This window comes from Coregonus lavaretus, assembly GCF_964263955.1.
Source record: "Coregonus lavaretus genome assembly, chromosome: 9".
Taxonomy (NCBI): domain Eukaryota; kingdom Metazoa; phylum Chordata; class Actinopteri; order Salmoniformes; family Salmonidae; genus Coregonus; species Coregonus lavaretus.
In genome coordinates this window covers 58409865-58428100 of record NC_139996.1, presented here as the reverse complement: position 1 = coordinate 58428100, position 18236 = coordinate 58409865, and the positions used below count along the sequence as shown (strand labels likewise).

The 18236-nt window shown below is 41.7% G+C and overlaps 1 protein-coding gene across 1 annotated transcript; it reads right to left on the bottom strand.

The window, feature by feature from the left end:
- Nucleotides 1–32: 32 nt before the first annotated feature.
- On the bottom strand, nt 33–14815 carry ldha (lactate dehydrogenase A4; the record flags this gene model as incomplete). The annotated part of the gene is made up of 7 exons (XM_084168689.1): nt 33–521; nt 1167–1290; nt 2355–2472; nt 2618–2791; nt 3241–3414; nt 3670–3787; nt 14690–14815. 7 exons carry the CDS (start codon nt 14813–14815, stop codon nt 357–359), a joined length of 999 nt encoding a protein of 332 aa, XP_084024815.1. The 3' UTR covers nt 33–356.
- Between the last annotated feature and the right edge of the window lie 3421 nt (nt 14816–18236).

Below are 18236 nucleotides of genomic sequence, written 5' to 3'. Positions count from 1 at the left end.
TCATCATCCTGGTAGTTTTATTTGGTTGGTGGAGTAAATTGGATCGTACGTACATCCAGATGGCACAGGGGGCTCTTTACAAGTGTTCATTTTGGCAGCTATTTTAGATTTCGTCTTAGTCTTAAAATACTTTTTAGACATTTCGTCCTGCGTTAGTTTTAGTTATCAGTCGACTTTAAAATGTCCATTAGCCTCACGTGGTAGTCTTGTCACATTTCCGTAGACTAAAATGAAAAGTAATTTGTATTAGTCATCGTTCTTTTCCAGTGTATCTCGTTATCAAAGTTTTAGTCAGGAAAAATAGGTAATTGAGTATTTTGTCATAGTATTATTGCTGACGAAATTAACACTGCGCTTTACAATTTGAGATCTTTCTGCACGCCCCACAGGGTCTCGGCGCTGTTGATCAGCTGCTTCTCTTCCTCGGGCTTCAGGGACATGTTGATGACGTCAGTCAGACCACTGTTGCCCAGCACGCACGGCACGCTGAGGAACACCTCATCTTTCACACCGTGCATCCCCTGAGAGGGAGGGAAGGAGAGAGACTGATTAGGGACGGAACACAGGTGGAGTGGCGGTGGGTGTATTATTAGTGTGTGTGTCTCAAGTCCATACATCTGTGATCTTGACCTGTTTGACAGTGGTTGGTCCAAATAAAACTATCAGATATGTCTGTATTTATGTATAAAGAAGAGCCAACTTAATCCTTACATCTTCAGTCATAACACACATTAGGTATACACTTTAGCATATAGTTTTCTTGAAAAACATGGACTACTCTTGCATGTCGGCTTGAGACTTATGCTATTTAAAAAAACATTCATATAAATACTTTATTTGCGAGTGCTGACCATCTTTTTCATTCAAGTTGAGTTAGCCTACTGCTATGCTACAACAACCAAAGATCCATCGATCTTCTTTAAACCCTCTTAGACCTAAAGGTTTTTGGCCCGTTTGGTACCATCTACTCTTCTGTATTCTTTCCCTGATTGGAACCATCAGGAGTGTTATGGATTCAGCACACTCTTAGCTACAAGTAGTATGGTAGTACCAAAATGAATGCACTCACTGTAAGTAACTCTGGATAAGACTGTCTGCTATAAAATGACAAATGTAAATATATGGCATCAACACACATTTAGAGCATGGCAGGATGGACTTCTTACCTGGACCAGGGTGGACACGGGGTGAACTTTGTGGAGGTTCTTCAGGATGCTCTCAATCAGGTCAGCGACAGACATGCCGATAGCCCAGGAGGTGTAACCCTTCAGCTTGATGACCTCATAGGCACTATATGACACAGAGAGACATGAGGAGAGGAGTTAGAAAGGAACAGCCAGGATATACAAGCATATTTGTATAATAGATATATACAAATACCTTTAAACACATCTCTATAACATATATGTAACCTTCATAACACCTTTTACACACACCTCTAACCTATAACGCCTTTATACACACTTCTTTCATATACAGTATAAGGTAGGTTTAACCTTTATAACAGCTTTATACACACCTCTTTAACCTGTATAAGGTAGGTGTAAACTTATAAGATCTTTATAACACATTTAAACTAATTTCATAGGAAACGTGAGTAGTTTTTCCTATTGTGAATGCTAAGAACTACTCAGGAAAATATATTTTGATAACAGCAGGGACAAATGCCATGAAACTAGTTATGAAGTGGATTGTGAATTACTTGTAATAACTTGTAATTAATAGTAATACCTTTACAGTCTGCAGCATTGCATAACAACAACTTAACTGCTTTAGACCCAGATGCAGGTGTAGTAAACGCATAAGACAATGGCGTAGTCTACCTACTGTGCTAGTAGTCCCAGCATGTCTGGCTCCTAGCCTCAGGCCAAATTCCATCCTCATTCCTCCAAGCTCCATTGGATTTGATTGGGAGTGAAGTAATTTATACTCTACTTCCATCATTGTGGAAGGAATAATGGTCTCGGGCTGTTTTTCATAGTTCAGGCTCCTTAGTTCCAGTGAAGGGAAATCTTAATGCTACAGCATACAATGACATTCTAGACGATTCTGTGCTTTCAACTTTCTGGCAACAGTTTGAGGAAGGCCCTTTCCTGTTTCAGCATGACAATGCCCCCGTGCACAAAGCGAGGTCCGTACAGAAATGGTTTGTCGACATCGGTGTGGAAAGACTTGACTGGCCTGCACAGAGCCCTGACTTGGAACATAGAATGCAGGCCTAATCGCCCAACATCCGTGCCCGACCTCACTAATGCTCTTGATTTTGGAATGAGATGTTTGACGAGCAGGTGTCCACATAATTTTGGTCATGTAGTGTAGTTGAACAGATGGCGATGTGTGTTTATAAGACTCACCCATCGACCACCATCTTGTGGACATGCTTCCAGTCCTCCTTGTCTGCGTCTGTGCCCATGTGTGGGTTCAGGCCCTTCAGGGAAACACCGGCAACGTTCACGCCGCTCCATACGGGCACTGGGAGAAAGAAAAGAGACAGGCATCCAGTCAGTTACCTATCTGTCATAGATACCAATGTCCATGAAGGTTTTCCACAATATGGTATGGACAGACAGACAGACTGTTCCGGAGTGGAGTGGATTTGAAGCCATAGCCTACATACCGCTGGAGTCTCCGTGCTCTCCAATGATCCAGCCGTGGCAGCTGGAGGGGTGAAGGTGTAGCTTCTCGCCCATCAGGTGGCGGAAACGACCGGAGTCCAGGTTGGTGCCGGAGCCGATGACGCGGTGACGGGGGAAACCACTCAGCTTCCAGGCCACGTAGGTCAGGATGTCAACTGGAATGGGGGGAGGAGAGAAAGGAGAAGGGGGCGTTACAAACGTTATCACAATTTGAGTTAAGAAAACAAACCCTAACCATACCCCTAACATTATGCCTAAACCTTACATTTGTATTTGTATAAATGTTCACTATATAGCCAGCGTTGACTTTGCAGCTTGGAGTATGGAACGAAAGGGAGGAGGGGTGACACATTTTGGCCGAGTTGTCAGCAAAGGACCATGCAGTTGTTCCTGATAATGTAACCTGACCCTGGAGAGCTACGGAGTGAGCAGGCCAGCACTAATATCTTATTGAAACCTGTCAATGACTTCGCACAATGTTAGAGTAATAATCAAGTCACCGGACCATGTTGAATCTCTCTCTCTCTCTCTCTCTCTCTCCCCCTCTCCCTCTCCCTCTCCCTCTCCCTCTCCCCCTCCCTCCCTCCCTCCCTCCCTCCCTCACCGGGGTTGGAGACGACCAGCAGGATGGCGTTGGGGCTGTACTTGACGATCTGGGGGATGATGAACTTGAAGATGTCGACGTTGCGCTGCACCAGGTTCAGACGGCTCTCGCCCTCCTGCTGACGAGCACCGGCGGTGATCACCACCACCTTGGAGTGGGCGGTCGTACTGTAGTCTGGAGTGGGGGAGGACCCACACACAATGTAACCAGGGTTTGATTATATAACAGTGGGCAACTCAAGGTAAGGTGCACATTAAACACACACAAATACAACCTAGGGTTCCGAGCACCCCCACAACAAATCAGTGTGTGTGTGCACAACTTGTTTGTGCATATGTGTGTTTGTTTGTGTATTTGTGTGTGTGCACAACACGTTTGTGCGTGTGTGTGTTAGTGTGAGTGCGCATAAGTGTTTGACTCCTCACTCACCCTTATTGCCCACAATCTTGTGGGTCTTGCAGAAGAGGCTGCCATGCTGCAGGTCCATGACCTCACCCTTCAGCTTATCCTCCATCACGTCAATTAGGCACAGCTCATCGCACAGGTCCTAGTCAACACATGCAAACAAGGCTTGTTAGGGTTCAGGAATATACTCCATATAGAAAAGTCTATGGATATATTTAAGAGGTCGGTTTCCTGGACACAAGTTAAAGGCTAAATCTTAGCCTAAAAACCTATTTCACCATAGAAACTGCTTTTTTGTCCCAGATGAGGCTTAATCTGTGTCGGGGGAAACTGGCCCTATAAGTCCGCTCCATTTTACCACAACATTTAATCAAACCAAATACACAGTACATTTCAGACATGGAATGCAACGCAATGTGCTTGACAAAAAAATGTTACAAAAAAATTTGAACGACTAAAAAGCACCCTAAGGAAAAGCAAAGCTAAAATGGTGTGTTTTCAGAATTATTTTAATGATGTCCACAGTTTCGGCCCCCCTCAGGTTCTCTGGCAGGCTAATCCACAGGCTGGGGGCATAATAACTAAAGGCTGCCTCTCCATGCCTCTTGGTCCTAGGCTTTGGGATAGTTAAAAGGCCTGTGCCAGAGGACCTGAGGGACCTACTGTGTACATAAGTTAAAAGTATGTCTGACATGTATTGGGGTGCACAATCGTGGATTGATTTACAAACCAACAGAAGAATCTTAAAATTAATTCTAAAACTCACAGGCAGCCAGTGCAGAAACCTTAAAACCGGTGTAATGTGTGCTCTCCGACAGGTCTTGGTCAGTACCCGTGCTGCAGCATTCTGTATGTTTTGCAGTTGACCAATGGCTTTCTTGTGTAGACCAGACAGGAGAGTATTACAGTAGTCAAGCCTGCTTGTAATAAAAGCATGGATGAGTCTCTCTGTATCAGCCTGAGAGTGAAACGGCCGCACCTTGGCAATATTCCTCAGGTGGTAAAAAGCTATTTTCGTAATTCGAAATTGAGTTCAGCATCTAAAATGACACATCGTTTTTTTTACCTGGAGTTTGATCTTTATTGCCCTTGAATTAAAATGTGCGGCCTTGTCCCATCCAAGTCTTTAAATCACTAAAACAGTCTAATAATTTATCTGTGAAGCTAAAATCCTCTGGTGACACAGAAATGTAAAGTTGTGTATCGTCTGCGTAGCAATGAAAATCAATGCTGTACGTTCTGATAACGCTGCCAAGGGGTAACATACTGTAAATAAACTGAACACAATTGTGATATGTACAGTTGAAGTCGGATGTTTACATACACTTTGGTTGGAGTCATTAAAACTCGTTTTTCAACCACTCCACAAATTTCTTGTTAACAAACTATAGTTTTGGCAAGTTGGTTAGGACATCTACTTTGTGCATGACACAAGTAATTTTTCCAACAATTGTTTACAGACAGATTATTTTACTTATAATTCACTGTATCACAATTCAGTGGGTCAGAAGTTTACATACACTAAGTTGACTGTGCCTTTAAACAGCTTGGAAAATTCCAGAAAATGATGTCATGGCTTTAGAAGCTTCTGATAGGCTAATTGACATCATATGAGTCAATTGGAGGTGTACCTGTGGATGTATTTCAAGGCCTACCTTCAAACTCAGTGCCTCTTTGCTTGATATCATGGGAAAATCAAAAGAAATCAGCCAAGACCTAAGAAAAAAAATTGTAGACCACCACAAGTCTGGTTCATCCTTGGGAGCAATTTCCAAACGCCTGAAGGTACCACGTTCATCTGTACAAACAATAGTACGCAAGTATAAACACCATGGGACCACGCAGCCGTCATAATGCTCAGGAAGGAGACGCGTTCTGTCTCCTAGATATGAACGTACTTTGGTGCGAAAAGTGCAAATTGATCCCAGAACAACAGCAAAGGACCTTGTGAAGATGCTGGAGGAAACAGGTACACAAGTATCTATATCCACAGTAAAACGAGTCCTATATCGAAATAACCTGAAAGGCCGCTCAGCAAGGAAGAAGCCACTGCTCCAAAACTGCCATAAAAAAGCCAGACTACGGTTTGCAACTGCACATGGGGACAAAGATCGTACTTCTTGGAGAAATGCCCTCTTGTCTGATTAAACAAAAATAGATCTGTTTGGCCATAATGACCATTGTTATGTTTGGAGGAAAAAGGGGGTGGCTTGCAAGCCGAAGAACACCATCCCAACCGTGAAGCATGGGGGTGGCAGCATCATGCTGTGGGGGTGCTTTGCTGCAGGAGAGACTGGTGCACTTCACAAAATAGATGGCATCATGACGAAGGAAAAATGTGGATATATTGAAGCAACATCTCAAGACATCAGTCAGGAAGTTAAAGCAAATGGGTCTTCCAAATGGACAATGACCCCAAGCATACTTCCAAAGTTGTGGCAACATGTCTTAAGGACAACAAAGTCAAGGTATTGGAGTGGCCATCACAAAGCCCTGACCTCAATCCTATAGAACATTTGTGGGCAGAACTGAAAAAGCGTGTGTGAGCAAGGAGGCCTACAAACCTGACTCAGTTACACCAGCTCTGTCAGGAGGAATGTGCCAAAATTCACCCAACTTATTGTCGGAAGCTTGTGGAAGGCTACCCGAAACGTTTGACCCAAGTTAAACAATTTAAAGGCAATGGTACCAAATACTAATTGATTGTATGTAAACTTCGGACCCACTCTACTTTTATTCTGACATTTCACATTCTTAAAATAAAGTGGTGATCCTAACTGACGTAAGACAGGGACTTTTTACTAGGATTAACATTTTACATTTACATTTTAGTCATTTAGCAGACGCTCTTATCCAGAGCGACTTACAGGAGCAATTAGGGTTAAGTGCCTTGCTCAAGGGCACATTTACGTCATTTAGCAGACGCTCTTATCCAGAGCGACTACAAGTTGGTGCATTACCCCTATAGCCAGTGGGGTAGAAGGATTACTTTATCCTATCCCAGGTGTTCCTTAAAGAGGTGGGGTTTCAAATGTCTCCGGAAGGTGGTGAGTGACTCCGCTGTCCTGGCGTCGTGAGGGAGCTTGTTCCACCATTGGGGTGCCAGAGCAGCGAACAGTTTTGACTGGGCTGAGCGGGAACTATGCTTCCGCAGAGGAAGGGGACATATATATATATATATATATATATATATACACACAGTACCAGTCAAAAGTTTAGACACACCTACTCATTCAAGGGTTTTTCTTTATTTGTACTATTTTCTACATTGTAGAATAATAGTGAAGACATCAACACTATGAAATAACACATGGAATCATGTAGTATCCAAAAAAGTGTTAAACAAATCAAAATATATTTTATATTTGAGATTCTTCAAAGTAGCCACCCTTTGCCTTGATGACAGCTTTGCACACTCTTGGCATTCTCTCAACCAGCTTCACCTGGAATGCTTTTCCAACAGTCTTGAAGGAGTTCCCACATATGCTGAGCACTTGTTGGCTGCTTTTCCTTCACTCTGCGGTCCAACTAATCCCAAACCATCTCAATTTGGTTGAGGTCGGGTGATTGTGGATGCCAGGTCATCTGATGCAGCACTCCATCACTCTCCTTCTTGGTCAAATAGCCCTTACACAGCCTGGAGGTGTGTTGGGTCATTGTCCTGTTGAAACCTTTTCTGAATTAGTAGTTTTAGGGGATTTTAACTTTGGTTTACCTCGGCCTCAGACCATTTAAATAATATTTGCCTTGACTTTGACCTGACTCAACTGATTGCAAATCTCACATGGGATGAATGTAAAAACAATCCAGCAAACTCCTCACTGATTGACCTAATTCTGACAAATAGCCCCCACAGGTACTTGTCCATGGTGTCTTTGCTAATGATATCAGTGATCACTGTCCTATTGCATGTATTAGAGATACCAAACACATGAACACTGATCCTCGTATAATTATGAAGATACATTTTTAAAGCTCTAATATGTAATTTTTGGGGCGACCCGACCAAATTCACATAGAAATGTGTTATAGATCTGTCATTCTTAGTTGGTAGAGCATGGCGCTTGCAACGCCAGGGTTGTGGGTTCGATTCCCACGGGGGACCAGTATGAAAATATATGCACTCACTAACACTAAGTCGCTCTGGATAAGAGCGTCTGCTAAATGACTCAAATGTAAATGTAAAGCATGTCTAAGAAACGGTAGATCTGTTCTATGTGCGCTATTGCTTCCTATCTTAAGTTTTGTTTTTGCATCTTTTACTTTAGGTTTTGTACACCAGCTTAAAACAGCTGAAAACACAAAATGTTTGGTTATAGAAAATATATTTCACAGTGGTTTAGATGGAACGATGATTCTCTACACTATACTTGCTTGTTTTGTCACATAAACTGAAATTAGGCAAACTATTAGAATTTTTGCAACCAGGAAATGGCGGAGCGATTTCTGCATATTGCATCTTAGAAATGTTTACCCTCCAAGCTCTTCTTCATGATATGTATTACGGTGGCTTGCGAAAGTATTCACCCCCCTTGGCATTTTTCCTATTTTGTTGCCTTACAACCTGGAATGAAATTTTTTGGGGGTTTGTATCATTTGATTTACACAACATGCATACTACATTATTGTGAAATAAACAAGAAATAAGACCAACAAAAAAAAAAAAACTTGAGCATGCATAACTATTCACCCCCCCCCCCCCCCCCCCAAAGTCAATACTTTGTAGAGCCACCTTTTGCAGGAATTACAGCTGCAAGTCACTTGGGGTATGTCACTATAAGCTTGGCATATCTAGCCACTGGGATTTCTGCCCATTCTTCAAGGCAAAACTGCTCCAGCTATTTCAAGTTGGATGGGTTCTGCTGGTGTTCAGCAATCTTTATGTCATACCACAAATTCTCAATTGGATTGAGGTCTGGGCTTTGACTAGGCCATTCCAAGACATTTAAATGTTTCCCCTTAAACCACTAGAGTGTTGCTTTAGCAGTATGCTTAGGGTCATTGTCCTGCTGGAAGGTGAACCTCGGTCCCAGTCTCAAATCTCTGGAAGACTGAAACAGGTTTCCCTCAAGAATTTCCCTGTATTTAGCGCCATCCATCAATTCTGACCAGTTTCCCAGTCCCTGCCGATGAAAAACATCCCCACAGCATGATGCTGCCACCACCATGCTTCACTGTGGGGTTGGTGTTCTCGGGGTGATGAGAGGTGTTGGGTTTGCGCCAGACATAGCGTTTTCCTTGATGGCCAAAAAGCTCAATTTTAGTCTAATCTGACCAGAGTACCTTCTTCCATATGTTTGGAGAGTCTCCCACATGCCTTTTGGCGAACACCAAAATGTTTGCTTATTTTTTTTCTGCCCACTCTTCCGTAAATCCCAGCTCTGTGGAGTGTACTGCTTAAAGTGGTCCTATGGACAGTTACTCCAATCTCCACTGTGGAGGTTTGCAGCTCCTTCAGGGTTATCTTTGGTCTCTTTGTTGCCTCTCTGATTAATGCCCTTCTTGCCTGGTCTGTGAGCTTTGGTGGGCGGCCCTCTCTTGGCAGGTTTGTTGTGGTGCCATATTCTTTCCATTTTTTAAATAATGGATTTAATGGTGCTCAGTGGGATGTTCAAAGTTTCTGATATTTTTTATAACCTAACCCTGATCTGTACTTCTCCACAACTTTGTCCCTGACCTGTTTGGAGAGCTCCTTGGTCTTCATGGTGCCACTTGCTTGGTGGTGCCCCCTGCTTAGTGGTGTTGCAGACTCTGGGGCCTTTCAAAACAGGTGTATATATACTGTCACGCGTGCTGTAGGTGGGTGCAGTGGTGGAATCAAACGCAGGACACTGAAGTATAGTCCAACACACAACACTAGACAAACACAACGAGAAACTTATAGGACACTAATTACGCTAAACGAGAACAGGTGTCACAACAAACAGACAAAAGCAAACGAACATGAAACATACAACGGTGGCAGCTAGTATTCCGGAGACAACGAACGCCGAAGCCTGCCCGAACAAGGGAGAGAGGCAGCCTCGGCCGAAACCGTGACATATACTGAGATCATGTGACAGATCATGTGACACTTAGATTGCACACAGGTGGACTTTATTTAACTAATTATGTGACTTCTGAAGGTAATTGGTTGCACCAGATCTTATTTAGGGGCTTCATAGTAAAGGGGGTGAATACATATACACGCACCACTTTTCCGTTATTAATCTTTTCGATTTTTTTTGTAATACGTTTTTTTTTTCCATTTCACTTCACCAATTTGGACTATTTTGTGTATGTCCATTACATGAAATCCAAATAAAAATCAATTTAAATTACAGGTTGTAATGCAACAAAATAGGAAAAATGCCAAGGGGGATGAATACTTTTGCAAGGCGCTGTATACTGACTTTGCCTCTATCAGCTGTATGCCGGACCCTGAATTAGCTCTAGAATTGTTCTCATCTATTTGTATCCCTCTGGCAGACAAAACACGGCCCCTTTAAATACTTTAGAGTAAAACATTTGTACAAATCCTTGGTTCTCTATAGAACTTTCATATCTTGTTATTATGAGAAATCAGGCCTGGGCCAAGGCTAGAAAAACGGTCTCTGTAGCTGATTGAAAGCTTATCAGGCAATTGAGAAATAGATGCACTTCCTCAATCAAAAAAGCTAAATCTAGTTACTTTCTAAGTTCTATCTCAGACAGCGGGTGATCCATTAACATTTTGGAAAACAGTTAATGCACTGAAGTGTTGAAATTCCTCTCCTTCCCTGCATAAGCAAGTTGTGTCAGACATCTTTATTGAGAAAATGAGATAAGTGATGCTTTTAAATCAGCATTTTATCTCAGCTTTTCATTTTAAAGAAATTGTGGTTTAATTGACCCTGGTCAGCCAGTCGATGCATTGCGCTATTTATTTATCTTATAACTTGTCCTTGTGGTAAAAATGATGTGGGTAAAACGAAGCGCGAATTACAAGTAAGAATCTCGGAGCATCGTAGCACCATTAGTTGCAAAAACTCGACGTACCCAGTTGTGGCCCACTTTTTGGAAGCAAACCACTCTATTTCCTCCCTACGTTATATCGGCATCGAACACATCACCCTCCCTAGGAGAGGGGTGACCTTGACAATTTATTAAACGAGAGGCTTCCTGGATCTTTAATTTAAAGACCCTTGCTCCCTTCGGTCTCAACATAGACTTTGATCTGAAGCCATTCTTGTGTTTATTGTGATCTTGCAATTCATTGTAAATGTTTGTAGGCCTATCTAGCCAACATGTATCTATGATCGTATGCTATCCATTCATGTTTTTTACATGTTCTATTTATATCTGTAAATTAACCAATGATATCAAGCCACACCCGTCCATGATTACAGACACCTGTGTGTCCTTTGAAACTATATAAACTAGTGACCTGCAGTGTTTGTCATTATATCCTGATGAAGACAGCTTGTCTGTCGAAACATTGGTTATTAGGTTATTAAATTATTGCATCTGAGCTCCTAGAGTGTGCGGCTCTCCTTTTATTTTTCAAGTTGTCTAGCTGTGGCCATCTGGCTAGTATCAACAAGGGCTTTCTACAAAATAGAAACATTAGCGCAGATAGCTTTGAATCTAGACAATAAGCAATACGAACAGATATGCATTGCCAAACAACGATACTGCCACTTTCTGGTTTGGAGTATTCTAACAAGTCTGAGTGGCTGACGACTTCCAAGGTCTTTGCTGTGAGAACACAAAATAGATTGACTGCCGACACTCTGTTCAGAGGTGCTAAGTACTGTCTGCAGGCAAACGCTTAACAATCCCACGGGTATGTCTGAGCTTTTAAGGTTTGTGGAGTTGGTGCCTCTAGGGCAATCCAGGCAGATGTTAGAGGGCCTTTTTACAGAAGAATGTGTTTGTTTCATATGCTTTTGTTTTGCTTTTCATGTTTTGTGTTGGATTTTCATGTATTGTGTAATTGAATTATATAGATATCTATCGAGTAATTGTGGTTTATTGATGTGTTCATGCAGGGCTCATCTGCAAAAGAGACCATGGTCTCAGTGACTCCCTGGCTAAATAACAACAACAAAACATAACCCCCATCTCTAAATTCACTTATTATGGATATCTACGTAGCACATTGATGTGAATCACACTGCTGCTCTCTCATTTAGAAATGTATGCCTTACGAACTGTGGTCGTAGTGGATGGCTGTTCACAATTGTACAGTGGGGGAAAAAATTATTTAGTCAGCCACCAATTGTGCAAGTTCTCCCACTTAAAAAGATGAGAGAGGCCTGTAATTTTCATCATAGGTACACGTCAACTATGACAGACAAATTGAGAAAAAAAAATCCAGAAAATCACATTGTAGGATTTTTTATCCTAGCCTATGGTATAACAATTTAAGGGAGTTCCTCAATTCTAAACTTCTCTGTGGTATTGTGCTCCATACTGTCAAAAACAAGTTTAATTTAATAAGACCACGAGTGTGGCTTTTATTGCTCAATCTAATTTGTGATGGTTAAAAGAAAATATGTCCGTAGGCCTAATGTAACATGCTCAAACACTTTTGAAAGACTTAAACAAATGCAACATATCACCAACAAAAAATTCAACAATAGGCCTATAGCAAATGCAGCATATGGCATTAATAAATGTTTCATGTGCAAATAGCACTTTTCGGCAGTTCTTAAAGCATGCCATTCCATGAGAGCAGCGCATTTATTTTTCAACTTAAATCAATGAGCCCAATCAGTCCTCCATGACAACAAAATAAACAACAGAGTAGGCTAATATGTCCTTAGCTGACTAAACTCCACTCCATGGTAGTCAGATAATAAGTCCTTAGTTGTTGGGTTATGCTCCGGTAAAACAATTTGGCATATCTATATTTCAATATTTCCAAGTCCTATTCTTGAAGATCAAGGGATATCAAAGTGGTGGCAGGTAGCTTAGTGGTTAACAGCGTAGTGCCAGTAACCGAAAGGTCGCTGGTTCTAATCCCCGAGCCGACTAGGTGAAAAATCTGTCGATGTGCCCTTGAGCAAGGCACTTAACCCTAATTGCTCCTGTAAGTCGCTCTGGATAAGAGCGTCTGCTAAATGACTAAATTGGAAAGACTGGAAATCTGACAGATTTAGTTTTTTATGTAAAGAAATAGCTTAATCATGTTATTATCTGTAGTATAAAGCAATGGGTTAAAATAAGCCTACTGTACATAACCAACCCATAAATTAAAATGCAACATCCATTTATGGCCAGCTATGTAAACTCTAACATTGATTTATCCTGCAATAGATGTACAGTTGAAGTCAGAAGTTTACATACACCTTAGCCAAATACATTTAAACTCAGTTTTTCACAATTCCTGACATTTAATCCTAGTTAAAATTCCCTGTTTTAGGTCAGTTAGGATCACCACTTTATTTTAAGAATGTGAAATGTCAGAATAATACTAGAGAGAATGATTTATTTCAGCTTTTATTTCTTTCATCACATTCCCAGTGGGTCAGAAGTTTACATACACTCAATTAGTATTTGGTAGCATTGCCTTTAAATTGTTTAACTTGGGTCAAACGTTTCGGGTAGCCTTCCACAAGCTTCCCACAATAAGTTGGGTGAATTTTGGCCCATTCCTCCTGACAGAGCTGGTGTAACTGAGTCAGGTTTGTAGGCCTCCATGCTCGCACATGCTTTTTCAGTTCTGCCCACACATTTTCTATAGGATTGAGGTCAGGGCTTTGTGATGGCCACTCCAATACCTTGACTTTGTTGTCCTTAAGACATTTTGCCACAACTTTGGAAGCATGCTTGGGTTCATTGTCCATTTGGAAGACCCATTTGCGACCAAGCTTTAACTTCCTGACTGATGTCTTGAGATGTTGCTTCAATATATCCACATAATTTTCCTGGTGTTCTTTGGCTTGCAAGGCACCCCCATTTTCCTCCAAACATAACGATGGTCATTATGGCCAAACAGTTCTATTTTTGTTTCATCAGACAAGAGGACATTTCTCCAAAAAGTACGATCTTTGTCCCCATGTGCAGTTGCAAACCGTATGGCGGTTTTGGAGCAGTGGCTTCTTCCTTGCTGAGCGGCCTTTCAGGTTTTGTCGATATAGGACTCGTTTTACTGTGGATATAGATACTTTTGTACCTGTTTCATCCAGCATCTTCACAAGGTCCTTTTGCTGTTGTTCTGGGATCGATTTGCACTTTTCGCACCAAAGTACGTTCATCTCTAGGAGACAGATCGCATCTTCTTCCTGAGTGGTATGACGGCTGCGTGGCTGCGTGGTCCCATGGTGTTTATACTTGCGTACTATTGTTTGTAAAGATGAACGTGGTACCTTTAGGCGTTTGGAAATTGCTCCCAAGGATGAACCAGACTTGTGGAGGTCTACACATTTTTTTCTGAGGTCTTGGCTGATTTCTTTTGATTTTCCCATGATGTCAAGCAAAGAGGCACTGAGTTTGAAGGTAGGCCTTGAAATACATCCACAGGTACACCTCCTATTGACTCAAATAATGTCAATTAGCCTATCAGAAGCTTCTAAAGCCATGACATCATTTTCTGGAATTTTCCAAGCTGTTTAATGGCACAGTCAACTTAGTGTATGTAAACTTCTGACCAACTGGAATTGTGATACAGTGAATTATAAGTGAAATAATCTGTCTGTAAACAATTGTTGGAAAAATTACTTGTGTCATGCACAAAGTGTAGATGTCCTAACCGACTTGCCAAAAATATAGTTTGTTAACAAGAAATGTGTGGAGTTGAAAAACTAGTTTTAATTACTCCACCCTAAGTGTATGTAAACCTCCGACTTCAACTGTAGTTCAATTGGTAATATTCATTTTTGTCTTCTTCTAATGCCTCTTAAGGGAAAGTAACTGAAGGTAATCAGATTACGTTACTGAGTTTGGGTAATCCAAATGTTACGTTACTGATCAACATTTGGGACAGGTAACTAGTAACTGTAACAGACTAATTTAGAAAGTAACGTAACCCAGCCCTGATCCCACCCCGCCCCTCCCCCATCCATCCCTCCATCGGTCTTACCTTGAGCAGGACGCTGACTGCGGAGGCCATGCCAACCATGCCGACGCCAACCACTGTCACCTTGCTTCGGGAGCCAATGGGCTCACCAGCCAAGACATGGGTGATCAGCTTCTCCTTGGTGGTCATCTGAGAGACATAAAGAGAGAGAAAAAGAGAGAGAGAGATGGGGTCAGCCTGATCCCCTCAGTTTTCCCTCAGAACATCCTCTCAGAGCAAGAAACAGCACTGTGCTCTGGAACCTACTTTTCTCTTCAACTACTGCTAATACGAATAACTGCTAATACGACTCTCAAAACAATTCCTTCATTGGTATAATGTATATCACTCCATACCTCTCCACCATGCTAGCTAATGTGTGGTGAGTATTCTGGCACAAAATGGTTGCCGTGCATCATCCAAGTGGGTGCCACCCATTGGTGGTGGATGAGGTGAGTTTCCCCCTTACTAGTTAAAGCAGTTTGAGTACCTCAGTTGGTAGAAAGGCGCTATATAAATCCAATAAATTATTATTAGAGGTTCACAACAAAGCTGTGAAACCTATTGTTATTCTTGGATTGTTTTCTTTTTCTTGACATGGTCAAATAACTCAAGCATAGATTGTAAACTTGGTCAAAAATAATGGCACCGATTGGCCAATAGGTGGCACTGTTATTGTCAAAAAGAATGGCACCGATTGGCCAATAGGTGGCTCTGTTATAAGCAGTCTCACTTAAACCCTCATATTTGGGTTAAGAGATGGCTGAGTTATTAATGAATCAGAAAATCAGATTTTAAGTGTCAATTAAAATCCTTTGTAATTTACAATGGCCTATCAACTAGAAACGTTTTAAGATCATCAAAGACATTACCATCATGAACCTTGTTAAGTTTGGCGTTGATGTCTTTAAAAAATAAGGAAACTATGAACAATTCACTTTTGGCTATGTAACGCTAATGCTTAAAATAATCATAAAAATCGAATTCTCATGGACTAAAAGTCACATTCACTCCAAATTTGGGGCTCTATTTCATCTGTAAAGCTGAAGCATTACAGATTCCGCGATAGAAATTTAAAGTTTTTTTAATTTCCGATTGAGCTGACAAATGCAGCTTTTACCGTGAATGCAGTCTCCGCTAAAATGGGAACATTGCCTTTAAATTTTATTTACACAGCTTCTAAAGATAAGGTTTACATACCAAATTTAATTGCCCCACATCCATCGGTTCAGTTCTATAGTAGTAGCCAGTTGTTGTTGCCCTTGGTGGAATCATCTAACCCGCTGGCTCCTGAAGCCCCAATGAGCTCCCAAGTCTAGAAACAGTCTAGCTAACGAGTTAGCTAGCTAACGTTAGCATGGCAAATTAGCATTTTGCTAGCTAGCTGAGCTGTTTTACAAGAAAACGACTGAGATGACTCAAACACTGTAGCTAGCTACAAAGCACTCCTCGGTGACATACGTTTTGTATTTTAATTTAATATTAACTGTCACTGAACTTGGTGGTTACTACTGGTGTCAGATCCGAGGCGAGAGAATATTTCCATCATGTTTTGGTAAGGGCTCGAAGTGACGTCACGCAGCCAAGAAGCCTCAACAAATCACCTGACGGATATTAATGACTTCACCTCCGGGTATCCTCAGAAGGAAATTTAACGACTGGATATGTGATAACTGGTCCCTTTTTCAATATTTTGTTACGTTACATCCTTATTCTAAAATGGATTAAATACATTTTTTCCCTCATCAATCTACACACAATACCCCATAATGACAAAGCGAAAACAGGTTTTTTGAAATTTTTGCAAATCGAAAAAATAAAAAAAACGGAAATAACTTCTTTACATAAGTATTAAGACCCTTTGCTATGAGACTCGAAATTGAGCTCAGGTGCATCCTGTTTCCATTGATCATCCTTGAGATGTTTCTACAACTTGATTGGAGTCCACCTTTGGTAAATTCAATTGATTGGACATGATTTGGAAAGGCATACACCTGTCTATATAAGGTCCCACAGTTGACAGTGCATGTCAGAGCAAAAACCAAGCCATGAGGTCGAAGGAATTGTCCGTAGAGCTCCGAGACAGGATTTTGTAGAGGCACAGATCTGGGGAAGGGCACCAAAGCATTTCTGCAGCATTGAAGATCTTCAAGAACACAGTGGCCTCCATCATTCTTAAATGGAAGAAGATTCGAACCACCAAGTCTCTTCCTAGAGATGGCCGCCCGGCCAAACTGAGCAATCGGGGGAGAACGGCCTTGGTCAGGGAGGTGACCAAGAACCCGATGGTCACTCTGACAGAGCTCCAGAGTTCTTCTGTGGAGATGGGAGAACCTTCAAGATGGACAACCATCTCTGCAGCACTCCACTAATGAGGCCTTTATGGTAGAGTGGACAGACGGAAGCCACTCCTCAGTAAAAGGCACATGACAGCCCACTTGGAGTTTGGCAAAAGGCACCTAAAGGACTCTCAGACCATGAGAAACAAGATTCTCTGGTCTGATGAAACCAAGATTGAACTCGTTGGTCTGAATGCCAAGCGTCACGTCTGGAGGAAACCAGGCACTGCTCATTACCTGGCCAATACCATCCCTACGGTAAAGCATGGTGGTAGCAGCATAATTCTGTGGGGATGTTTTTCAGCGGCAGGGACTGGGAGACTAGTCAGGATCGAGGGAAAGACAAACAGAGATCCTTGATGAAAACCTGCTCCAGAGCGCTCAGGACATCAGACTGGGGCAGAGGTTCACCTTCTAACAGGACAACGACCCTAAGCACACAGCCAAGACAACATAGTAGTGGCTTTGGGACAAGTCTCTGAATGTCCTTGACTGGCCCAGCCAGAGCCCGGATTTGAACCCAATGTAACATCTCAGGAGAGACCTGAAAATAGCTGTGCAGCGACGCTTTCCATCCAACCTGACATAGTTTGAGAAGATCTGCAGAGAAGAATGGGAGAAACTCCCCAAATACAGGTGTGCCAAGCTTGTAGCGTCATACCCAAGAAGACTCTAGGCTGTAATCGCTGCCAAAGTCGCTTCAACAATGTACTGAGTATAGGGTCTGAATACTTAAGTAAATGTGATATTTCCGCTTTTTTTTTTTTTTTTATAAATGTGCAAAAATGTCTAAAAACCAGTTTTTGCTTTGTCATTATGGGGTATTGTGTATAGATTGATGAGGGGGAAAAAATATTTAAGCCATTTTAGAATAAGGCTGTAACAAAATGGGGAGGGGTCTGAATACCTTATTTTTATTTTTTTTGTATTGGGGTTTATGGATTATGTACTTGTTTGTGTTGGGCTTTAGCTGAGATTTTTCTTTACAGAGTCAAGCATATTTGTCCAGGCCTCAATTGTTCCTTGACTAGCACCATTCATTCTCACTGTCAATTATTCTAATGTTATAAATTCTGATAGTAACTGTATCCACTGGCGAATTGGGAGAGAGTGAGGTGATTGCCATCTAAGAGCCAGCATCTTTTTTCGGTAGTGATGCCTGCCAGCAGTAATTCTCTCTGATTGATTGAGATATTCAAGGAGCTATCATCATTAAGTAACATAATAGATGC